This window comes from Apteryx rowi, unplaced genomic scaffold, assembly GCF_003343035.1.
Source record: "Apteryx rowi isolate R43461 unplaced genomic scaffold, aptRow1 scaffold_530, whole genome shotgun sequence".
In the NCBI taxonomy this organism is placed as follows: Eukaryota; Metazoa; Chordata; class Aves; order Apterygiformes; family Apterygidae; genus Apteryx; species Apteryx rowi.
The window spans coordinates 72,315-97,021 of NW_020450795.1; the positions used below are offsets into that span (position 1 = coordinate 72,315).

Below are 24,707 nucleotides of genomic sequence, written 5' to 3' on the forward strand. Positions count from 1 at the left end.
TATGAGCCTGAGGAAGAGAGACAGCAAATCTCTCCGTAGTTGTAAGTTTTATCATCTCAGCATACACAGCTGGAAAGTGAAGCCAGAAAGTGGATTGCATAAATTCAGCAGAAAATAGTCCTCACCTTCCCCATCCCACCACAGAACACAAAGGCCCCATCAGCAATGATGTTTGGGCAGAGGGCAACCTCTGCAGAGGATATTTTCTGGACAGTGCCTCATTCAAGTGAGCAGGAGATGAGGGGGAAGAAACAGACTACAAAAGCATGRTAAACCCAAGGCAAACATTAGGAGTGCGAGAGGCAAGGGGGCTGGTCCTCAGAGCATGTTTCTGCACATGACGTTGCACTCTGTGGTGCGCTACGTGGCACTTCTGTCCTCGCCACCACAGCTGCGTATCAAAGAACCTGCAGCCTTATGACAGTGCTGCAACATGGTGATCCCAGGCCATGCCAGGCTGGAGGCCCTGCACACCCTGGTCTTCTGTTAATTGTGGCATCCTCCATAAAATCTCTGGCACCCATTCGAGCAGATGGCTGCCCCATGGCTATGGCATCCCTCATAGGCCCCATAGCTGTATGTCGGCCCGCCAACACAGCCGTAACCCTGGCACCCCTTCGAGCAGATGGCTGCCCCATGGCTATGGCATCCCTCATAGGCCCCATAGCTGTATGTCGGCCCGCCAACACAGCCGTAACCCTGGCACCCCAGAGAGCAGGCTCTCACCCCATCTTGCCACCCTCCAGCAGAGCCACGGTAACCCACTGGCTGCATGATGCAGACGCTATCCCTGTTCCCATGGCATGACCCCAAGGGTTGCTGGCACCGCTCCGCACAGACAGCCCTCTTGTCACTCAAGCATCTTCCTGAACTCCTGTAGTTGCATGCGGAGGTCCTGGCACGTTGGGAAGACCCCTTTCCATGGCATGGTGCTGAGGAGCTGCGACACCTCTTGGAGCAGACTGACCGGCRGTAGCCGTAGTGCCGGTAGTCATGACCGCCCTGGCATGAGTCCCCGCCACAGTTGCAACGTGCTGCGCAGCCGGAACCATACGCATAGTGGAGTGGTGTCCGCCGGGTGTCCAGCCAGGAGCCTGCAGGGTCATACCAGGTTGAGTTCAAGTTGAAGAATGACTCCCTCCCAGAAGAGCACGTCATTTTGGGTCAAGGATCAAGGGGTAAACCTAAAAGAAAAGATATCTCTGTGATGGAAGCAAACAAATTTCTTTTACAGTGTCACAGACTAGTTGGAGATGAAAGGGATCTCTGGAGATCATCTGGTCCTTGCTCAAGCAAGGTCGGTTAGAGCAGGTTGCTCAGGATCATGTCCAGTCAGGATTTGAGTGTCTCCAAGGATGGAGACTCCACGACCTCTCTGGGCAACCTGTTCCAGTGTTTGACCACCCTCACCTTTACAGAGATACTTTTTCACTACTGAGCTTTGAGATAAGTAGGGCTAATCAGAAGCAGAGGCCTTTCCTACAGCAGATTTGGACTTTCTTATTCTGTATTGTCATTGTCTATAAAATAGTATCTTCTGAATGAAGTCTCAGACACTGTAATATTCCTCCCACAAATGAGATATTTAGTCCGAAAAACTAATGTTTGTTATTATTTTCAATGACTGGATATTGGTTAACAATGAAATATAAGGATTATTCTGTAGAAAGTATCTCTCGCACTATTTATAATAAACAAGCTGTTTGGACTTAGACAGAGCCTTGTCAAGACATAGTAGATAAACAAAGAGCTATAATAGAAAAATAAGTTTTCATGATCCAGTCTAATCACGTACCTTAGTCAACAACAGGGCGATGCAAATTCAAACTAAAGGGAATGGACTGGAACAGGAGATCTTTATAGACTTTCAGACTTCAGTGGTGAGCCACCACTGGAGAATGGGGGCTTCATTTTCCCCTGACCACAGCCATTTTTATTGGCTACCCTTGGTTCCTGACATTTACACCTGACTCACTCTTTTTTACCATCCTCTCCCTTTTATACGAGATAGAGCTAATCCCATACATGATCAAAGATTTCYAAAGGCTTTGCCTAACTAAGGCCTACATAAGACTTTACAACAAAGTATTTATAGGTTCATTTTGTACATTGCAATACTGAGGCACAGATGCAAATGAACTGGTTCAAGGGATCCCAGTGAGTCAGTAGAGCATCACTCAAAATCAGTTGTGCCTGGCGTCTAATCCCACGATGCTATCCCAGTGTTGACACATCCTTGCCTTTTATGTGACAAGAAAATGTAATTGCTGGGTTAGATGGGCATGATCTGTAAGTAGACATGGGAAGGAAGACCTGAGTTCATCCATGATTCACAGGAAAGTCCAGATTCAGAAACATCTACCTCTACAGCATTACACTGTTTTGTTTATTTTTKCTTGAACTACAACCCTATCTAATGCATATTTCCAGAAAAGCTACAGAAACATCAGGGTTGAGTGCTGAAATCAGGACAGCAGTACTAGGAGAGGTCTCCATGTCAGCTAATAGTCCAAATATGGCTTCAACATTATCATGAAATGAAAGAGCTTAAACCTTACTCTGGAGGCAGGCACATGGCCCATCTTTTTACARCCACAACTGGTAAACATTTCAGAAGGGCCTAAAGGAAAGAGCTCCAGAAATCATTTAACTGCTTCTGAAAACTGCTTCTGAAAACATGCTTTATTTAAAATCTTGGGGAAAATTGGGAATACCTTAAAGAAGGACAAAGGAAAATGGGAACTGAAAGTAATCTCACCTCTGGGAGGTCAGGCAGGCTCAAACCTTTCTGCTGGAGGATTTGATATCACTGCCATAAACACAATATTGCAAAATTAGATTGAAACAGCATCTTTTGAAGGAGAAAAACAAATCTTTCGTAGGACACTTTGTGCAGATAGRTTGAAATTATAAGCGAGGGACTTCTTACAGCCAATGCCGAATCTCTCATTAAAATATCCAGTACCATTGAGCAATTCAGCTAGATTATTCCTGCCATAAGCATCATCCACATGAGTTGCCATTAGTAATCTTTTTTCTTTCACGCAGGAGTATTTAACTCTTGGTCCATGTGACATCCCTGCACAGCTTAAGGAACTGGTACTTCTGAATCACAAACATCTCTTCCGCTTGATACTTGTTGTCCATGACCAGATCTGTTAATATCGTCGGTACAGGCGTCACTTCACGTGAAATAGGTGCACAAATACCTTCCAATCTCTTTCATAGAGATGTAAAAGAATTAACGTGCTATTAATAACCTATGGGACAATTATAATGCTAAAAACACAAGGCATCAAAGGAAAAATGTCAGAAGCTGAATACAGTGGATAGAAATGGGCTGGAATATGTAATTAGGTTACACTTGCTAAGAGATGTCTCATGTCCTAGATAACCCTTTGAAATGGTATAAAAGGTTTCTCTTCCCAGTTTTCTTCATTCACTTCTCTGCACTTACACACATTTGTTCCTGTTGCTGAAGGGGTAAGTCCAATTTTTCTGTTTCTCCTGAGTAAAGACCAGCTGCTTTCATACAAACTTTGGTAGAGTTGGAGAATGATAATTCACTCCTTACCACTGGACATTGGTCAAGCCTGAGACCAAGTCCCTGTAGGTAAGCTATTTTATTAATGCAAATTACAAGTGGGATATATTGTTAATAGGCAGAGGCTCAGACCAAATAAAAACAGCGGAAAGACATGAAGCTRCAGAGAGAGAAGTACAGTCAGAGGATTTTATGGAGAAGACACTTCCACAGTTTTTGAGGAGAGGGGACAGGGGAGTCTGAGTCTTGRTATGGGCAATGGATCTTTTGATCTTTTCTCTCAAAAGCAAATTGCATCTATAAAAGATCAAGTTTTTAGTAGGAGATGTAGGTCATCTTCCAGTACCTAAGCAGCATTGAAATTGCCATATCCTCAAAGAACTAGAAATTAACAAGAATAGGGAGCTTCCTAGGAATTCCACAGCACATTAGAGAAGGCAACAGCAGTTTCCATGCTGGGGTGACATATTGTCTGTTCCCAACAGCTTTGTCAGTGCTCCAGAAGGATGTGCTCTCGCGGGACCTGCCACAGCTAYGAATCCTCGTGCCACAGCTCCCGGTCCTCGTGCCATGGTACTCGGTCCTCCTGCCACGACTCAGGATCCTCCAGCTATTACACCATCCAGAGGCAGCCTGTGCAGAAGTACACCTATGCGTCACCATGCTGCCCCCCAGTGCAGCGCTGTTGCCCCCCGGTGCAGCGCTAYTGCCCTCCTTTGCAGCAGTTCTGCCCCCCGGTCCCGTGCTGTCCCCAGTACACCAAGAACATCTGCAAGCTGCCCCCGYMRTGCCCCAAGTACTAGCCGCAGGATCCAGCCCTGAGCCCAGATCTGCCGGCTCCCTTCTCCCATGGATGCTCTCAGTGCCAAAGCGTGGATCATCAGCTCCCTGTTCTCATCTTCGTTTTGCATAAATCCTTGAACCTCTTCTATGTTTCATCAAAGTATGAATTTGATGTGGTTTTATTTATTTATCATGCAAGTCCGTGTTTATGTTCTTCCTGTAAAAGTCTCTGAATGATTTTTACTGGCAGTGGCTTACATACAATGTTTCTGTGTCAGCCTCCAAACATACATATAAGACAATAAAATTTCATTTCCAAAAGTAGCAAAAATTCATGATTTATTTACTCATTCACCTCTGTAGTTGAAAATTATCTCTGTTTCTGACTTCTTAGACACAACCTCTTGGTCCTTTGTTTCTCAAACATATCATATAAAACCCACATCCTAAAGTTTAAAAATGAATGAAAGCAAGGTAAATCCAGATATATTTCTATTGCATGTGGATGTATTTATGTATAGCATATAGGATGTTCATCTATGCCTTTGTTAGCCAAGGATTCTCATTTTCAGTTCCCTCATTTAGTAGTGCCACATACTTCATTTGTCACTCAGACTCAGAATTACAAAGGTATTGAGTTGCCTAATAAATGCAAATAGGTGCCTAGAAGATTTTTCTAACCCTCCTTCTTTTACTGATCTTCAAATTACTGTTTTCATTGAAAATTGCATACACTTAAAAACAGATCCTAAATCTCTCTCTACTTTTTACAACCTAAAACTATCTTTATCTCTTCAGCTGTCAGCCATCTAGCTGGGACATCTATTCCAGAACAGTGTGACTCGCTTACATCTGCCAAGAGCCTGTTCCTTTGCATTGGTTTTAGCAAGAGCTAGACAACTAGCTTAAATTTAAACAACTAACTTTTAGCGTCTAACATAAGGTGAAATGAATGCACCCTACAAGACAGAGAACCGACACAAGGGTCTTCCCAAAAAATAACTCATTAACAACCTCGAGAAAACATTTCTACACTACTTGCATTTCTACACTACTTACAACTCACAGGGTTGTCCAAATGGTTGCAGATCAAATTTTCCTAAACAAGGGTTCATTTTAAGACTTTGGTATTTTTTGCTGAATGGTGGCCTTGCAAAATCAAGAGGAGCAACTAGAACATAAACACATGTTGTCCCAGGGTGTGTTTTCAGATTCAGAATGGATTATCATTTCGCAAAAATGCTGGCAAAGTAGCAGATTTTTTTTTTTTCAAATTTGACATGAAAATAAGCCCTGGAAGATGTGMAGACCATCTCTATAGGAATAGCTCCTGACTTGTGAACTCAGCAAGCAACTTTTAGGAATCCTCTAGTTCCACCACATCAGGATTGACCTACAGAGCATTCCCAAAGAATTCCTGCAGCACCACCCTGAATAAAAGTCATGGGAAAGGAACAATTACATGTTGCATTATCCTAAAGTCAAGGCCTAGGCCACTGTAGGAGAAGCTCAGTAGTAAATAGTGAAACACTGCAATGAGTAAAAATTATAAAACTGCTTAAGTAAGTCAGGAGCATGAAGCTACTAGTGATCTGAAAACAGGATGCTAACATATGACAGTTTCCGAGCCCAAATCATTTCTTCTTAGGATTTGAAATCCTCTTCTTCTAGAAAGAAAGTAAATAGAATAATATCGAGGCACAAGAAAAAAAACCACATCTGATAGCTGGTGAAACTCACAAATTGAATAAAAACCTTGCAAATGGGAACATCCTTCTCCTAATGTCATCTCCAGTGCTGAGGCATTAAGTGTGTAGGAGCTAGTCAGCTAGATTTCCACCTCTCTAAGTACAATCCATGTGAGTTGTGACTGTTAATTACAGTTGCTCGTGTTATGAAAAAAACATATCAATCAAAATGTGAGCTTGCCAGGCAGACAGAGGGGCAGCACGCTGGGTAGGAGTCAACACTTTTGAATTGTAAGTTGATGCAATACTGGTTGCCCAACACCAAATCACTTAATAACTCTAGGGTTAGGTTCATTCTTAAGATGTAAATATGCAGCTACCTTCAAAATCTCCACATAAAGCAGATTAGGAAATCCATTGGCTATTAACATGTTATGGGAAAAATCATAATTGCTTTTCCTGACTGTGTCAAATAGGAAATGCTAAAAAATAGACACAGAAGATAAACATGGATGTGGCTATGTAATTAATTGTCATCATTATCAGGAAATACATAATTTCTTGCCAACCCTTTGGACGTATATAAAAGTTCTCCATTCCCTGTTCCTCCTTCATTCAGCTTCACTTCTCTCTGCTGTTGCTTGTTCCAACAAGGGGTAAGTTGGATTATGTTGATATATACTCTGCTCAGCAGCAGGAACTCACCTTCTGGCTGATTAGTTCTATGTCTGACCTTATCTTTGTCTTAGAAAATTGTTGTTCTTGGTATGTGAATGGGTGCCTGTTTATTTAAGCTATGCAAAGGATGCTTGTGGTGTGCTCATGCAGATAGGATGACAGAAAAATGGGAATAATTGAAGGACTGGAACTGCAAAGACACAAAGTCTTGGGGCCCAGCAAGGAATTAATTCCCAGACTATTTGGTGATGGAGAGCAAGAGAGAGATCTCAGGTGAATCAGTGCAAAGTTTTAAAAGTAAACTATAMCTAACAAAAGCAGTCAGCAGCATCTTGTTAGGGAAATTCCCATCAGAGTCAGACCATGCAAGACAGGAAACAGTAGAAGATCTTCCAAAAGACAAGGCAGGATCACTTTCAGGGTTGTGATCTCCCATATATATTACAAAGCAGAGGCAAATGAACTTCCCCAGAACCCTACAGAAAAACAGCTGAGGAAATTGCAGGTTACAGTGGAGTTTCCACACCAGGGTGACGGCCTCTCTGTTCCCAACAGCTTTGCCAATACTCCAGAAGGATGTGCTCACGCRGGACCTGCCACGACTACGAATCTTCCTGCCACAGCTCCCGGTCCTCGTGCCAYGGTGCTCGGTCCTCCTGCCACGACTCCGAACCCTCCTGCCATTACATCATCCAGAGGCAGCCCGTGCAGAAGTACATCTACGTGTCACCATGCTGCCCCCCGGTGCAGCGCTATTGCCCCCCTTTGCTGCAGTACTGCCCCCCGGTCCCGTGCTGCCCCCAGTACACCAAGAACATCTGCAAGCTGCCCCCGTCGTGCCCCAAGTACTAATAACTGGATCCGGCCCCGAGCCTGGAGCTGCCAGCTCCCTCCTGCCTTGGATGCTATGGCCACAAATCATCTTATTCTGCTGAAACCTCTGGGTGTCTGCAATGTACCTCACCACTCTTCTGGATGAAGTGTTCCTCTAATTATCGTTCAAGATGTCGTTCTTTCTAATTATTCAGGAAATGTCCTTTCTAATTATTCAGCGCATAATTACTGTTAGGAATCTTTTGTGCATGCACTTCTGGTTTAAACTCAGCTGGGTGTGGGAAACAATAAAGCTTACAATTCATGAGAGCTGCGTTGTCTTTCAATTTATTTATTCACTCTTCTCTTTAGGCACTTTTTTTTCTGGGTTCTTCAATCAAATTTCCTTGTATTCTAGGAATGCCCTAATACTTGTTAACCAATAACAACAACTCCCTCATCCATTTGTGAAGTAAACAGACACATTAGTAGAGGGAAAAAGTTCTCAGGTACCAAAAATCTGCATGGATCTAAAAGGCTGAGCAGCACAAAGCTTCCCCTGTTTGCAGCAGAAGATGAGCTGGTCTGCAGAGATTTTGTCCCATCATTTTGAAAACAACAAAATCAAAAACAATTGAATGTAAAGGCTTGGTCTTTTTTTTTTTTTTTTTTTGAAGACAAGCTCATTAAATGAAAGGAGGATAAAAAGTTCACAGTTGCTAATACCCTTATTCAATATACTCAATAATTTAAACTCAGTTTCAGAACTTCAGAACTTGGGCATATAAATACTTTCAAATACCTTAATACCTCTGTGCCTCTGAAAAACAGAAGACATGAACTTCCATTTTGTATTCCAGTGTTGCTGTATCACTAGCATATACTTTGGAATAGAGAAATGGGCTGGCCTGGAGAAGGTCCATCTCATGTAAGACTCTACTGCACTAGCATAATACAAATAATAACAACATAATATATCATTATGGAGAGATCATAAACCAAACAGTGTTGAATATAGCTGAGCAAATACTGACCTATGCATCACTGAAAATTACATTTCATCATTGCAGACTGGGCTTTCCTTACTTACTCCTATAAAAAAACTGCAAGCGATGGGTGAACTCTTTGGAGATCACATTTTTCTTAGCACAACCTGTATTTAAAAGATTCAGAAACATTTTTGAGTAGGTGGAATCTGACGACACCTCGATTTCTGAAGTCTGGTGAGGAGGTGGAACGGTTTAGCAGGAGCACCAGTGTGCAGGTCCATCACAAAGCAGCGAAGGAATGGAAATGAGAACTGCCGCTGCAGGATGGGCACTGAGACCGGACAAGCACCAATTTCATATGACTGGGCAGCTACAGCCTGTTTCAGTTTTTGACCCGCAACTGAGTCACAAAATGTGCCTGAGGAATTCATGCAATCCTTCTGAGCTACACAAAACTCACCACAAGCAATTGTAGTACCTCTAGCCTGAAGAAAAGCTGTAGGACACCCTTATTTTAGAGAGAGGGAAGAAGAGGTTCTTGTTAGCAGTTAGTGAATTAGTCTAATGGGTGACATTTTTCAAAGTCGCTGAGTCAAGGGCTTCGTTTTCTTACACTTTAAAGACCAAGTTAAACAGGATTATAAATCCCATAATTTTGCCAGTAGTGTCAGAGCCCCAAATCTGCTCAAACTTCAGCTGAAATGCACCCTTTCTCTGAATCCATGGCTTTCCATACATCTCTGCAGATGAGGTCAGGTGAAAAAAATTCAGCTATAAGGAGTCAGAAGGCGCTGAAGTGAAAGAGAAACCAAAGAATAGGAACACTTAAATACACAGACCCCAAGCAGAGCTCAGTGCCAGACCTCTTCCCCTGATCTTAAGGACTAAGTGATCTTCGATATATGTTGAAAAAACTGCTGGGGTCAGCAAGGTCATCTGGCAAATTGAGGAGAAGMTGAAGAATCAGAAATATTTTAGTTTTGACCATTCCAGGGAACCCGAGAGATCAAGCTAGACTTCGGAATCGTGCCGTACCCGTCTATTGCAGGTGGTAATCCCATTTCCTCTTGACATTAAGCAACCTGTAAATTAAAATCCTGAGCTGTCACTTGCCCAGAATGGTAGGCCTACTCCAGGAGTCAGCATTTGTGAGACGTAAAGACAATTCTGTCCCTGATGCAATCCCAGTTGCCCACTGGCAAGCTAATTAACATCTCCGAGATTAGTGTCAGCCGCCAGGAAACGGGAAAGAAATACCTTCCTAAAACCTTATAGGGAATTCATTAGGAATTAATATAGGACGAAATACCGTGTGTCAAAGCAGAAGCACTAAAAATAGGATGGCGTGAACATGTGCAGTATTGAGTACGTAAATAATTAAATTGTCATTGCGAAGAGATGTCTCATATCCGAGATAAACTTTCGGAACCGTATAAAAGATCTCTCAGCCCAGTCCTCCTCAGTCGCTCATCTTCGCTTCCAGACGTATCTCCCTGTGGCTGAAGAGGGTAAGACCAATTTTACTATTTCTGCTTATGATCAGAGAGAAGATACTTCCATTAGAAGTTTTTATTGACGTAAACGCATTCTCCCTCCCTAGAGCTGGGATTTAGCTAGCTGAGGTCTGACTGTACGTTCGCAGTGCTCTAAAAGACRGGTATGGTGGGCACAGGCGGAGGAACGCGGAGGAAAGGAAAGGAACGCAAATGCCAAGGAAAGGGAAACTGCAGGGGGAGAACGTGAAGGGAAACTGGCAGCAAAAGCTCAGCACCATTTCACAAGGGCCCTGGGACTAGGAATGTGGTTTGGGAGTAACTCGTGGGGCCTATTGCACCTGCCTGCCGGGGCCAAGCTTAGTGCACRAATTGCCAGAGCAACCCCTGACGCTTAGGCAGAAACGAGGGTGCGTTCGGACCTGAACTGGATTAGGCAGGTGAAAGAAATAGAGAAACAGCTCCCTGGGGAACTCCAGAGAAAAATAAAAACTAAAAAATAAGAAGCAAATATAGGGCTCATTTCACCAGGATGGTCTTTTGTTCCCAACAGCTTTGCTGGTACTCCGGAAAAATGTGCTCTCAYGGTTCCTGCCACGACTACGAATCTTCCTGCCACAGCTCCCGGTCCTCGTGCCATGGTGCTCGGTCCTCCTGCCACGACTCCGAACCCTCCTGCCATTACATCATCCAGAGGCAGCCCGTGCAGAAGTACATCTACGTGTCACCATGCTGCCCCCCGGTGCAGCGCTATTGCCCCCCTTTGCTGCAGTACTGCCCCCCGGTCCCGTGCTGCCCCCAGTACACCAAGAACATCTGCAAGCTGCCCCCGTCGTGCCCCAAGTACTAGCCGCAGGATCCAGCCCTGAGCCCAGATCTGCCGGCTCCCTCCTCCCTTGAGGCCTCAAGCTCATCTCCTGTTTCATCACTTGCTAGCTCTACTGCTTCTCTGCAAGCAAATGCTTTTAAAACAGCTGATGGGTCACGTAGTGATCGGGTGAAGTATCTCAGCTTAATTATCTTTGAGCTGTTTGTGTTCTTTCTGCCAATGCCAAGTGCAATGCTTGCTATGAATGGTTTCTGTCTTGCTTTTCTGCTTCTGTCTCCAGCAAGACAATAAAAGTTGTGCTTCAAGGCTACCGTATAGTTCTGGGTGTATTTAGTCACCGTTCCCTGATACCTACTTGTTTGGTGACATCTTGGGCATGTTTTTCCTTGTGGTTAGACCTGTGCTTTAGTCAGTGATTAAAATAGCTAAGCTTCATGGAAAGCTGTGGAAAAGAAAGTTGCAGGAAATGCCCACGGCGCCTGCCGCGGTACCAGGAACACCTCTCCACGTGCGGAGGGCCAGGAAAACATGCCAGGTGTGAAAACAGAGTATGTGCACAGAGCTCAGCAGATGCAATGTGGGTTCAGCAGATACAGCCGGGGGCCTGGCTTGCACATTCATGTTTTTACTGCAGATATGATCTTTAAAAGCCACTGCTATATTTGGAAACAAAACAAAGCAAATCCTGCAGTTTTTTTAACCTGAATTGGAACAACCTCAATTAAAAATTTTTTTACAGTGTATAATGAGAGAAGGTTCCCTGAGCATGATTCATCCATCTCAGGGCAGACATGTGAAATAAATAAGCTGGATGGATGGGGTTCTGGAAATCCCTAGTAAATAACCAGCTGGTAAATACCTAATTGGAATGACTTCTTTATAAGTTATGGGGAAAATTGTCATTATAGAGGAACAGCCTATTAAAGAGGAAAAGCTGAAAACGGGATACAGAGGGTAATTAATTACAGACCTACATTCATGTTGTTACCATTACTAAGAGATGGCTCATTTTCATGCAGCCGTTGGGAACACTATATTTTCCTTGTTCGTTCTTCGCCTGTGTACTAGTGGGTGTCAAGTCAATAAGTCTTTCAATTCACAGGAGTAGTTTTGTCTTTTATGTTTGTTCGTTTTCCTTCACTTTCCTTTCCTGCACCAGGTCTAGAGCTCTCTATTCTGTGGCTAATACAGAATACTTTATTTCCTCTTCCTTTTTTAGTCCCACAAAATGCTCAGAGCCTCTGGGGTGGTAATGCTGTCCACTGTGCTGGGTAAGAAGTTTCCATTAACTTCGGGAGCCTTGTATTAGCCTTGTACAGTTCCCGCAGAACCCATACTGACCGCAGCCAGTAGACAGTGAGATTGCATAAAAAACCTGGAAACAAGAAAGAAGCTCTTGTCAGTCCTGGAAAGTTCGCCATTCAGAACAGCAAGAATCAAAGCTTTTACCTCTTTAGAATAACTAAAAAATCAAAGACCATAAAAATTTTGAAAGGGAAGAAGTCCTCTACATCTAATACTCTAGATGACCAAGAGGAACATCTCTGCTCTACCGGGTATGTGTTAAATAATGTAATAGTGAATTTCCACTCTATATTCTTGTATCCTATCGGGGAGGGTGGTCCGAGGGCCCTTCAGTGCTCTCATACCACAGATGCTCAGACCCACAGCGGCAGGAGCAGCCCTCCATCCCAAAATGATCTCAGAAACGAAACATTTAGTGATATACGTCCTGTTCCTGGGTCTCGTGAATTCCCTCTGACTAGAGAGAGACAATTTTTTAAAAACGCATAGTTTAATTTGGAGTCCCGAAGATGCTCAGCATATCATGTGAGGCCTTCAGGCTTTCATGCAAAATAAATACTGACACCATTAATGAATAATTGCAACATGATCATTAGCATCAGCACTAATGACTTCCAATGGGTGACTGAGAGCTGAGCATAGAGTTTATTCCAAAAATGACATCCGTAGGTGGGTCTTTCCTTACTTGAGGGCATACTAGAACTTTAAAAAAAAAAGTACTAGGAACTTTGCAGATCAAATTATGCTAAGCAGAAACAGGATGCAAAAGTTCCAGAAAAGTTTTGTGTTTTGCTTTTATTTAAAGATGTCAGAAAGGAATTGGAAAAAATCTGGAATCTGATTTGACCCAAACTCTACTCCAAATTTTTTCACAATTCTTTCATCTAAAATTTCTCATACTGGCAAAGCCCAGGGCTTGCATTTTCCCATGTCCTGAACAAGAAATGAGATGTCAAGAACTTTCTGTTCCATATTTGCTCTTCTGATGACCAGAGACCCCAAAGAAGGCCGTCAGGCTTAGCCATTTCTACATCCAAAAACAAAACATGGGTGACAGAGTGACGGGCCTCCAAAAGGCCTCCGCGTGCCTCTGGAATCCACCACTTCTCAATGGTAATTAGGATTTTTATGTTAATTTAGCACTCACTGCCTCTGAACAAGCCACCTAACATCTCTGTGTAATGACATTACCATATATGAAATGAGCAGAAACATACCTTTAAAGCAGTTCACAAGAATTAAATTGACATTAAAAAACTGTAAAAAATTTACAGAACAAATTGGTAATAATACAAAATTGAGGGGGTGGTCAAAAATAATGAGGCAAAGACTAAATAGATGAGGGCACATTCAAAAAATAAGTATAGGTTTGGTGGGTAAATGATGAAGTCAGAATTGCTGTGGGGTATCTCATTTCCGGCAGGCAGATTTCGGGCTAAATAAAAGGCCTCCCATCCTTTTGCTCCTCACTCAACCACACCACTCCGTTAACACGGTAAGTCTTACCTACTGGCAACGTTCTCTGTTAACAAGGACTCTAATAGGGTTTTGGTCAAGCAACGAGTCTGAAAGAGTCTTTGTATCTGATCTACAGTTCTGTCTGAAATCCAGACTTTCCTAGCGTATTGGTCTATTGCTTACTGCAAAAGAAAGCAGAAAGAGCTCAGGCTTTGGGAGTGGAAAACAAAGTTTTGGGGTTGGGAATTCAGGAAGTGATGTTCATGGATCAGCATAGGAAAGGCAGTTCTCAGAATAGTTCAAAAGGTATACAGATATCCCTGGGATAATGCCAGGTGGCTTGATAAACTTGCAAAGATGGGGTGTATCTGAGAGTACGCTGTGTTTCAGGTCTTCGTTCCATCCAGCTTTGCCTGCACTACAACTACATAAAACATGTGCTCTAGCGGATGCTGTTCCTCTGGAAAGACGGTGTGCTGCAGCCAGCCATGCCAGCAGTCCAGCTGCTGTGACCCATGCCAGAAGTCCAGCTGTTGTGTCAAGCCATGCCAGCAGTCCAGCTGCTGTGACCCATGCCAGAAGTCCAGCTGTTGTGTCAAGCCGTGCCAGCAGTCCAGCTGCTGTGACCCATGCCAGAAGTCNCAGAAGTCCAGCTGTTGTGTCAAGCCGTGCCAGCAGTCCAGCTGCTGTGACCCATGCCAGAAGTCCAGCTGTTGTGTCAAGCCGTGCCAGCAGTCTAGCTGTTGTGACCCATGCCAGCAGTCCAGCTGTTGCGACCCATGCCAGCAGTCCAGCTGCTGTGTCAAGCCATGCCAGCAGTCCAGCTGTTGCGACCCATGCCAGCAGTCCAGCTGTTGCGACCCATGCCAGCAGTCCAGCTGCTGTGTCAAGCCATGCCAGCAATCCACCTGCTGCGACCCATGCCAGCAATCCAGCTGCTGTGTCAAGCCATGCCAGCAATCCACCTGCTGCGACCCATGCCAGCAATCCACCTGCTGCGACCCATGCCAGCAATCCACCTGCTCTGACCCGTGCCAGCAATCCAGCTGNTGCGACCCATGCCAGCAATCCACCTGCTCTGACCCGTGCCAGCAATCCAGCTGTTGCGACCCATGCCAGCAATCCACCTGCTCTGACCCATGCCAGCAATCCACCTGCTGCGACCCGTGCCAGCAATCCACCTGCTGTGTCAAGGCATGCAAGAAGCCCCTTTATTGCTGCACCCAGCGATGCCTACCGTGTAGCCGCTGTGGCTGCATCCCCTGCTGCTGTGGGTCTCTGTCTTGCTGCTCAACCGTGGTGAAGAGAAAGCCTGTTGTGGTGTGTTGCAGCCCGGTCGGTTATTGCTCTCCCATGAGAAAGTACTGCGTACCCATGCAGCAGTGCTCCTACTCAGTCAAAAAGTGCTGCTGACCCCGCTTAGGGTAGGAAAAGCTGCTCTGCCAGCTGCCGTCTCTGGAGTGCAACGAGACCAGGCACTACAAGGAGATGACAACCTGCCATTACTTTCTGGTTCACATGATGATGGAGCAAATGCCTAACGATTTTCTTCTTGTTTCGAAAATTAAGCTGTCTTCTTCTTTCTCTCTGTTCTTTAATTATTGAACTTCTGTAGTGTACTTGAATACATCGCCCACTGTGTAAGGCAAAGAAATCTTATACATAAGTATGTCTTCCTGGTGTATGGGACATGGGATATGTTTGTTGTTAATGGGTTCATTCTTCATTTTCTCTCTTGGCTGGTAGACAATAAAACTTATTCTTAAGCAAATCCTAAAATATCTTGTCATTCAGTTGTTCTTATAACCCTCTGCCCAGAATGCGTCCTCACTCTGGTGCCATTTTCTGTTTTCTGTCAGACTGCTCATGACTACAGATGTGCTCCCRTATCATGTCAGAGCCTTCAGAAAACATAAAGATCTGCTCAGCCATGCTTTCCATTGGCATAAATTAGGCCATGTCTAAAGGCACCAGAACAGTGTGATACCTTTTTGCACCTACTGACCCTCTACCTCAGAGACTCATCGTAATTTTGACTATAAAACTAAATGCTTATGTTAAAGAAAACATAAAGAACACAGTGGGAATGAAGCATGCATAGTTCTACCATCTGAAAATGCACCACTCCCCGAGATGTATAGGAATTCGTCACTGATACTGGAAATGAGAATTTCAATATGTACTGAAAGAGGAATTCACTACTCATTGAATACCGGGTACCATCTTCTTCCACTACCATCTTCAAAAATAAAATTAAGAGACACTTTAAAATGGTTAATTATTTTTATATTAGCAGAGCTTTTCATGCCATGCATGCAGTATTCCTGGATTACAAGAGCCAGAGTGAAACCCAGGTGCTAAAATACAACTTAAAAGCTCCATTCTTAAAATAGCATGCACATGAGTCAACAAAGCCTCTATACCTGGCTGGGACTTCCTTTATTATTAAAATTCAGGACACAGTTCTGAATTGCAGTCTGCGGAAAATGCCTTGAGCACTCTCTTGATTGCTTCCCTCACACTAACCTTCAAAGCATATACAAAGTCTGGATTTAAATAATCTTCTCTACCACATTAGATTGTCATGAAAAGATTATTCAGGTCTTTAGGGGTCTTTGATTAATAAGCAAATAAGTTTCTCTACACTGACAGAAATGTACCCTATACCATACCATAAAAGAAGTATATTCTGTTAAGGCGATCTTGTGAATATTAATTTCAGCATATGCTGAAAGAGCAAGGGATCACAGATTCCTCCCACTTCAAAAAATACTGCCATTCCCAAATTCACTTGACCACTGTGGAAGTTTACAAAGACAGAGCATATTATAGAAAAGGAAGTTAGTGTGTAAGGTGTTATTTCTGACACAGATAGACATTAAATCCCAGTGTCTCCACAGCATCAGCAAAAGACCCTGATTAGCAACAGCCTCGTAGGGTCCACATACATTTCTATCCAGAGATCATCTTGACCAATATTCCGATAATCAAACCTGATAAAATGGAGATAAATTACTTATTCAGTGGACAGCATGTCTGAGTATTTACACAAAGAGTGCATTACCTTCTGCAGGCAGGTATCTGCCTATTATCTCGTGACCGGAACGATGCTCCCCTGGGGACAATTCCAGGGGAGACACTCAATGCCATAGGAGACCATATTCGCGTCTTGGGAAGAAACTACGTGTCCTAGCCATCATGGATCACCTGCCACCATTCCAGCCTCACATTCAGAGTCCGCTGAACATGATGGCACCTTTAATTGGCACAAATAAATGCTGCCTCAGTATCTTGAGACTCTTTTCTTATATTGATGCCCCCTCTCATCAGATGAAAACTCCATCAACACCACCTTCTTACACGGACCAGGCCTGGCTCTGCCCATAGCCACAGTTCCTTCCCCATCCCCAATACAGATAAAAGCTGAAATTTGTGTACTGCTGTTTGGAAAGCTGCTTAATATAGACTCAATCCATCCCTTCCATGAATGAAAATGGAAAAAATCCTTAACAGAATACAAGAAATAAAAAGCACAGGTGTGATGACAAAGCACCACAGTGGGAGACCCGAGCACAAGCCTGAGAAAAGAGAAGTTCTTCAGTCTTAACTTTGGCCACACAACCACCTCTCAGAGGCAGGAAAAAAGGATTTGCATTTGCTAATAGTTTCCACTTGCCCCCCAAAATCCCAACCACGTGCAGAGGAGGCATGTGAGCAGTGACATTTCCAAGTTCCGGTCATGGTTCTCCCACTGCTTCAGCACCGGCCTCCCCTAGGCAAGTTGTTAAGCGTCTCTGTGTCTCAAGGTCATTCCTTAGGAAGTGGATACAAATACTTTATAGCTACCTCCGGTTCCCCGTAATGCAAATTCATTAGAAAATTTACACCTGCTGTTTATGTGTACAACTAATTATGGTACAGAACTGAGCTGATGAGCAAATAGAAAGAGGTAAAGATTAAATACCGGAAGAGATGTAAAATGCATATACTGGGTGATAAACGGTGAAGTCAGAATTGCCAAAGAATGTCTCATTTCCAGGAGGATGGTTTTGAAGCATATAAAAGGTTGCCCATCACAGTGCTCTTCATTCGCTCATCTTGACTTCACCTCACSTCCCCTCACTAGTCAATAGGGTAAGTCAGAGCTTACTACCTGCCTTTCCTTTTGCACTGTGCTGTATTTCTGTGTGCTTTTGCAGGAACTCATCCATGATTTCCTATAGTGTCTGATCTGGGACTGATTTTGAAACACTTGGGTGGCTTCCTTCTGATGGAACCAGTGCTGGAAAACATGCCAAATGCACTAGTGAGCAATGCTGAAACTGGAGAACTCAGGGGCAGGTTGTCATGGGATACTAGACAGCAAGGACTTCCAAAGCCAGTTCAGGATGCACTTAGGGATAATCGTGCTTTAACCTGCATAAACTACTCAGAAATTCAGACAGAGAAAAAGCATACTCCATATCAGAAGAATTATCTCTGTTTCTTCCAGCTTTGCCTACACTACAGGCATCATGTCCGGATGCTGCGGTGGAGGGAATAACTACACCGTGTGCTGCTACGGCCAGAAGTCTAGCTGCAAGACACCGTGCTGCTCGCCCATGCAGTACTGCTGCCCTGTGAGGACTAGCTACATGCCCATACAGACCTGCTGCTACACCGTGAGCAACAACAACAACAACAGCAGCTGCTGCGGTGGTGGTGGCTGCTGATCCTGCTCAGCACGGGGAAGGCAGCGTGGTCGCCCCCTCTGCCGCTGCACTGCCTGCTGCTTCCCAGCCGGCTCACACGGTGTCAGATGTGGATTTGGATATGGCCCTACGCTCTTCCTCCTTTGCCTAGAGACCGTAGACTTTTTCTCCTCTTCTTTGCCTGCCCTTCATTACCAAACGCCTGTAACATGCTTTTGAAGTTGCTACCCACTCAACAGTGTGAGATGTTTCTTTGTAAGCCTTAGTCCTGCTGTTAATTTTCCTCTTTGTGTGTGGGATGTTAAATTCTTTTCATCACTCTTTTGCTTCAATCTGTCTGAAAAACAATAAAATCTGTAGTTCATGACACTGCAAAACTCCTGGTGCTTATTTGCTTTTTAACTGGTGCTTCCAGAATGCATCACCATGCCTGTCACATTCTCATTCCTTTTTCTTCCAATGATGCACATCTTCCCATCTAGGAGATGTTAACTAGGGGGTTTTGGCTTCACAAAGAAAATCAGTGCATCCCTGATGCAGCTCTGAGCTTATCCATGGGCCTGATCAAAAATGAACTTAGTATCTGGTATCTATGTGACCAGTATTTCTCCTTGCACTGTAAAACTACAAAGAAATAGGAAGAAAATAATATAGAAATGTGTAAAGGACTTGAATTTCTTCTTGAATGCTTTGACACGGGCACAKCATGACTAGGAAAGCTCTGTGTATTTCAATCAGCTAAGGGTCTTCTTCAGAACATATAAAGAGTCCCTATAAATAGTTCAACACTTATGAGAAGGAGGTCTTGGCTCTGCTAAAATGTCTGAGCTACCAGATTTTGAGCTGAGATGTTAGAACAAACGCTGAGAAGCCTCCACCATCTTCAAGGAGTGACTGAGTCAGTAAGAGCTGAGGTTTGAGTTTGTACCGAAGCATAGCATGCAAGATCTGCACCACAGTCCTCCTTCTGTGTCTAATGCCCTTTACTGACTGCRTTGCAACCTCTCTCAGTCCCTGCTCTGCATTAGGATCTGTAGCCCACTCACCAAAGACCATTTGAATACTTAGGTTACACGCAAGCCTGGTCACCACTATCATGGGCAGGATGTGCCCACCTTTATTATTTGTTCTTGCAATTGCAGGATTTGCAAATGAGAACTGCCCCTCTGCAGGCAGGAGTGAAGTGTGCCCCTTTGTTTCTGCCCAGTTAATTCCTCGCAAATTAATCAGTTTTCATGGACAGGCAAGTGTATGCCTCCCCAGTACCTGCTGGAAAGGAAAGGCCATGGATGTTCTTCTACCCTTTCTGGAAAAGTTGCCATTACATGTTTTGCTTCTTCAGCATTTTACTCAAGGAATTACTCTTCTTCCAGAAAAGCCTGGAAAGAAGCTGACTGGATCTACTGCAGGAGCAATGTGGCATTAAAGGGAAGGAGTCTCAGTCTGCTCCCCCTCGCAGCTTGCAGAAAGCAGACAGGGTCCTGGCTTGTGTCTTTCGGGGCTGGTAGCAGCTCACAGTGGTGCAGCCAGCTTCAGGATCCTGCAGGGTGTTGGACAGGAGGCAGGGAACTTGCCAGGCAGGATCCACCATCCTCTCATTAGGCAGCACTCCTCTCAGGGTAATGTTGCGAGGTCTTCAAACAAGAGCCACAATTTTAAGCCATGGAAAAAATTCCTCCCAAATACCCTGTGTTCCTGCCATCATCAAGCCCCACAGCAAAGTGCATCAGAGGCAGTGACAGGCATTAAACAAGCATTCATTTGCCCTGGCTCAGTTGCCCAAGGCCCTGCCTTACCTTGACCTTCCTCCCCTCCAGGAAAATGGTTCCAGCTCAGCAATGTCTCTCCCTGCATCACTTCTGTGTTCCTGCCTCCTGTTTAGCTCCGTGGCCCCAGCTGGGACTCATTTTCTGCCTGCACCTGTCATAGCTCTTCTCCTGCTCTTCCTCCCTCAGCCTCCTCTCACCCTCTCAGTCCATGTGGGGCTGCTTCTTTTATTGCTTCCAACAGCCCCAAAGGGTCCTGCACAGCCTCCAACCCTGCACTCCCGCAATGTGCTGCCCCAGGAGCTGCAGCAGTGTGGTCCCRGGGGCACCTGGGCTCTGGCATGCAATGGGATTTTAGCTGGATACAAGGAGAGGTGGCGGGAGGGACACTGCGACTTGCAATACATCACACCTGGCCCCAGAGCCCTGCCCGCTTGCATTGCAATTTGCACAGGTAATGCTGCCCCTTGAGTTTTTAATTAAAATGCGAAAGATTCTGAAGAGATGCTAATTCAGCTCAGAGGCTTAGAAAATGTTCCTAAGAAAGAAGTCCCGGCAAAGCAAAGCAGAACTTAAGCACTCTTGTCTGGCCTGTGTTAGCAGTGCCCACATGCAAATCTAAATCATCCAGCCTGGAGGATTTGCAAAAGTCTAGACAAACCCAAAGGCAATGCAGAGGTGCTCTTAGCACTCAGGAGGGGATGATGATCTAGCACAGAGTCACCTGCAGCTGACTGAGACCTGGAACCAGCATGAGTCCCACCATGTCCTGAACTCATGATTTTGTTGCTCCGTCCTCATGTGCATGTCCTGTGACCAGCAACAAGCATACCTATTTTCATGAAATCTGCCAAATATTTATTTCAAACACCAGTCCAGTGAAACAGCCCCTCACGTGCCTCAAAGACACAGTCCACGGGTTGTAGCCTTGGCTCTTAACACTGATTCAGCACCATCTACCTCTGAGTAAGTCCCTTAGCATCTTTAGCTGTCACTCTCTGCATTTTTCAGATGCAAGGATGCATTTTTTTGCTCCCTTGCAAGGTTGCAGAGAGGAAAAATTCATTAGTATTCATAGAAGCCCTTTGATTATCTGCAGGCTAAATAATTATGAGGTAAAACAAAGGTGGTGATCACAAATAATAAGGCAAAGTGTAAATACCGGACGACACGTAAAGCTAAGAAGTATGGGATGGCGTGAATAAACAGGGAACTTCAAATGGTCAATGGCTGTCTCACTTCCAGGAGGAAGGTGTTTGGGACTATAAAAGGGCTCCCAACCCAGCTCACTTCATTCGCTTGTCTTCTCTTCCCTTCACCTGTCCTCACTGGTCAATAGGGTAAGTGAGAACATCTAAATATTCCTTTCCACAAAAGAAAAATTGTATGGATACATTATAACAATATCTAAAATATAACTGTGTGTCTGGACTGGGACTTTGCCTAGAGCTTGGTTTTTATGAGCTATGTACTACGAATTATGGGGACAAACTAGAAGTGTTAAAGGTTGGAGAGGCTACGGGAGGGTCAGTGGGCCACGCAGGAGGGGGATCGAGGACATCTCAGAAGAGAGCCAAGACTATGTGCACTGTGCTGTGTTGTCCTTGCTAAGACATTTGGGATGCCCTGGTGCAAGTAGATGGGCATCTACGTTTCAGGGAAAAAGACAGAGAGAAGTGTTGTGAGCATGATTTACTACAAAACAAGTCAGCATTGGGCATTGATTCCTTGAATCTCTAAATTTAGCATAAACAGAGCTTTGAATGAATTTTGCATTTCCAAACATATTATCGTGCTCTCAGTCACAGACAGACTGCTTCTGTCCCTTCCAGCTTTGCCTACACTACAGACATCATGGCTTACGGATGCTGCTCYGGTAGTAGTAATAGCTGCTGCGGCAGCAGTGGGAACAGCTACACCGTGCGCTGCTACGGCCAGAAGTCTAGCTGCAAGACACCCTGCTGCATGCCCATGCAATCCTGCTGCCCCACGACCTGCTGCATGCCCATGCAGTCCTGCTGCGTGCCCATGCAGTCCTGCTGCATGCCCATGCAGGCCTGCTGCTACACCGTGAGCAGCAACAACAACAACAGCAGCAGCTGCTGCGGTGGTGGTGGCTGCTGATCCTGCTCAGCACGGGGCAGGCAGCGTGGTCACCCCCTCTGCCGCTGCACTGCCTGCTGCTTCCCAGCCGGCTCACAYGGTGTCAGATGTGGATTTGGATATGGCCCTACGCTCTTCCTCCTTTGCCTAGAGACTGTAGACTTTCTCTCCTCTTCTTTGCCTGCCCTTCGTTACCAAACGCCTGTAACGTGCTTTTGAAGTTGCTACCCACTCAACAGTGTGAGATGTTTCTTTGTAAGCCTTAGTCCTGCTGTTAATTTTCCTTTTGGTGTATGGGATGTTTAATGCTGTTGCTGCATCAAACTCCGCTTTCTTGCTTTAATCTCCAAGTAGTCATGAAGGGCAATAAAAGTTATAGTTTATGACTTTGCAAACTTCTGGTATGTGTTCATTCATTTATCTTTTTTTCTAACTATATCTCTGATCTGGGACTTTTTTAGAATTTGCTTAGTTTCTGATTACAAAGTATTTTCAATTATCCATCGTGGTACAGATGACAGCACCGGAGGAGAGCCAGTGAAGAGAAACTTCTTGGGTCAGTCTCTCGTGTGGGGAAATGTCAGCATGTTATCTAAGCGGCAGGAGTGTTCTTTCAGCCATGCGGTTCCCCACTTTGTTTCCCCTCCTTTTCACTTTGAAGAAGTACAGAGTCTGCAATAGAAGCATCTGCTCTAAAGGCCTTTTTTTGTTAACAGAAGTCTTTCCAGTGAATTTGCTGAGCTTGAAAGCAGGCTTCTTGAAAGGCCTGATGGATTATCAGTAAGATTCAATAGGCAAGCAGGCATCTTATCAGAATATAGATGGTGCAGGGAAAGAGAGAGTCCCTGAAAGATGTGAAGAAATAGGTTCAGCCTGAAGGATTCAGAAATACTATCTAATTTCATCTGRAATCCTATTAAAATCTGGCAAATTTTAGGAGATGAGATTCAGAAGTGACATATTTGCGCTTCATGGTTTATAAAGCCCTCAGGAGGTAAAGTGAGTCCAAAATATCTTTTCTAGCATGAAAATCCAAATTATGTGAAAACAGCATAATTCTGGGACTGTGTTAAGAATCAAAACCCCTAGTACACCCTTAGCAGATAGCAAGGCCCTTTCCATCATTATGTACAAGTCCTGTGGCTTCCTGGAAGGCAATTAGAGTTTGCCTGCAGCTGAAGAATAAATTATCTCCATGGCAGCAAAGTCGGCTGATGCAGGCCAGCGCCCTGGATTCACACCCCTGAATTCTGCGCATGCTTTTCCAGGTGATTCAAACCCGACCATCGCTGGACGAATCTCTGAGCATCTCTTAAGGAGACACGACTGCAGAGTGACCGGTGCGGGGAAATACGTTCTGCGCCTGCAGCCTGGGGCTGCTGCGAGAGATACTTTGCCGGTACTTAAAAAATGCCGTGGCCATCCACAGAAATGCAAAGCAGAGCAGCTACATGGAGAATGAGTCAAAGCACGAGAGTCAGGAGGTGGACATGGTCCTTGACACAGCTTGAAACTGTTAATTAATGAGGTCATCTCTGCTCTGTGGCATCCTCATTCCAGAGGGAGGCATAAAAAGGCTTTCGGTGTCATTGCTGTTCACTTGACTGAGATGCTCCTCACTTGGAAAGGAATGAATTCTTTTGAACCATATCTTCTATTTTCACTACTGAGTGGAAAATGCATCCCCTCCACAGCCTGACTCAGTATCCGAGTGCCTGCCAGAGTCTGTCTGTGCACAAGGAAGCTGGTGGCGGTGCTCCGGGAGCCGGACAGCAGCCTTGGGAAAGGTCCAAAGTCATCCAGCCCAGCGGGAAGGGGAACAGGGGCAAGAGAGGGGCAATTGTGGCAATCCCCCAGAAAACCTCCCAATATTTCTGCAAGTTAGTGGATTCGACATAGCAATGACTTGGCAGGGATTGCACGGAAATTGGGAGGAGGGAAGTGCAGTGACGGTCCCTGGTCGCAGGAACGCAGTCAGCTTCTTTCAGTTGGCGTGAAAAGAAGAGGTTTTCCCACTACTAAGTGTATTCAGGGAGAAAAGGTAAATGAGCATAGCCCCTGCTCTAGCACGTGGCAGTTCCAGCTGCAGAGTGAATACCGGGGCACAAAGCATGGAGCAAAGTACAAAGAGGTAGTAAAATACCCTCTTCTCCGTTGTGCGCGTTATCTCAGCATGAGACTGGATCGTGGCTGTGGATAAGCACCCAGGGAGCTCCGTGGGGAGAAGCCCCGGCTCCGTGGAGCCCACTGGAAGCGTGAAGGTTCCTGTTTTAGAGCTGGTCAGGACGGTTGAGTTGAAATAGAGGTCCCCTGAAAAATCAATTCTTATTTAAAACAGGATTTTACTGTTTTTCCCAGTTTTGCTTTTTTAAAAATGCTCTTTGTCTTGGCAGGAAGCTTGTTTGTTTTCTACGACCAGTTTTTCTTTGTTTTCTTTCAACCCATGAAGGACCATTGCCATTCCCACCCCTCTGCTCCCCACATTAGCGACGGGGTGCCTGGCTGTGCGGCTGGCCGCCAGGACGCCGGGGCCTGTTTGCTGCTTTCCCGGTGCCACGAGAGCCTCC

General features: G+C 44.9%; 6 protein-coding genes across 6 annotated transcripts; 5 read left to right on the forward strand and 1 right to left on the reverse strand.

The window, feature by feature from the left end:
• Positions 1-486: 486 nt before the first annotated feature.
• On the reverse strand, positions 487-1,158 carry LOC112973239 (loricrin-like). The gene is made up of 2 exons (XM_026080893.1): positions 784-1,158; positions 487-699 (listed from the first exon to the last, which is right to left on the reverse strand). The coding sequence occupies exons 1-2, from the start codon at positions 1,156-1,158 to the stop codon at positions 487-489; spliced, it is 588 nt and encodes a 195-aa protein (XP_025936678.1).
• Positions 1,159-4,050: 2,892 nt separating this feature from the next.
• LOC112973213 (putative small proline-rich protein 5) lies at positions 4,051-4,347 on the forward strand. The gene has a single exon (XM_026080808.1). The coding sequence runs from the start codon at positions 4,051-4,053 to the stop codon at positions 4,345-4,347; it is 297 nt and encodes a 98-aa protein (XP_025936593.1).
• Positions 4,348-7,269: 2,922 nt separating this feature from the next.
• Positions 7,270-7,545, forward strand: LOC112973240 (putative small proline-rich protein 5). The gene has a single exon (XM_026080894.1). The coding sequence runs from the start codon at positions 7,270-7,272 to the stop codon at positions 7,543-7,545; it is 276 nt and encodes a 91-aa protein (XP_025936679.1).
• A 3,017-nt stretch (positions 7,546-10,562) lies between these two features.
• On the forward strand, positions 10,563-10,838 carry LOC112973241 (putative small proline-rich protein 5). Its single transcript, XM_026080895.1, has one exon. The coding sequence runs from the start codon at positions 10,563-10,565 to the stop codon at positions 10,836-10,838; it is 276 nt and encodes a 91-aa protein (XP_025936680.1).
• A 3,177-nt stretch (positions 10,839-14,015) lies between these two features.
• On the forward strand, positions 14,016-14,993 carry LOC112973212 (keratin-associated protein 5-4-like). Its single transcript, XM_026080807.1, has one exon. The coding sequence runs from the start codon at positions 14,016-14,018 to the stop codon at positions 14,991-14,993; it is 978 nt and encodes a 325-aa protein (XP_025936592.1).
• Positions 14,994-18,094: 3,101 nt separating this feature from the next.
• LOC112973242 (keratin-associated protein 10-1-like) lies at positions 18,095-22,161 on the forward strand. Its single transcript, XM_026080896.1, has 3 exons — positions 18,095-18,275; positions 20,282-20,411; positions 21,870-22,161. Exons 1-3 carry the CDS (start codon positions 18,095-18,097, stop codon positions 22,159-22,161), a joined length of 603 nt encoding a protein of 200 aa, XP_025936681.1.
• Positions 22,162-24,707: the final 2,546 nt, after the last annotated feature.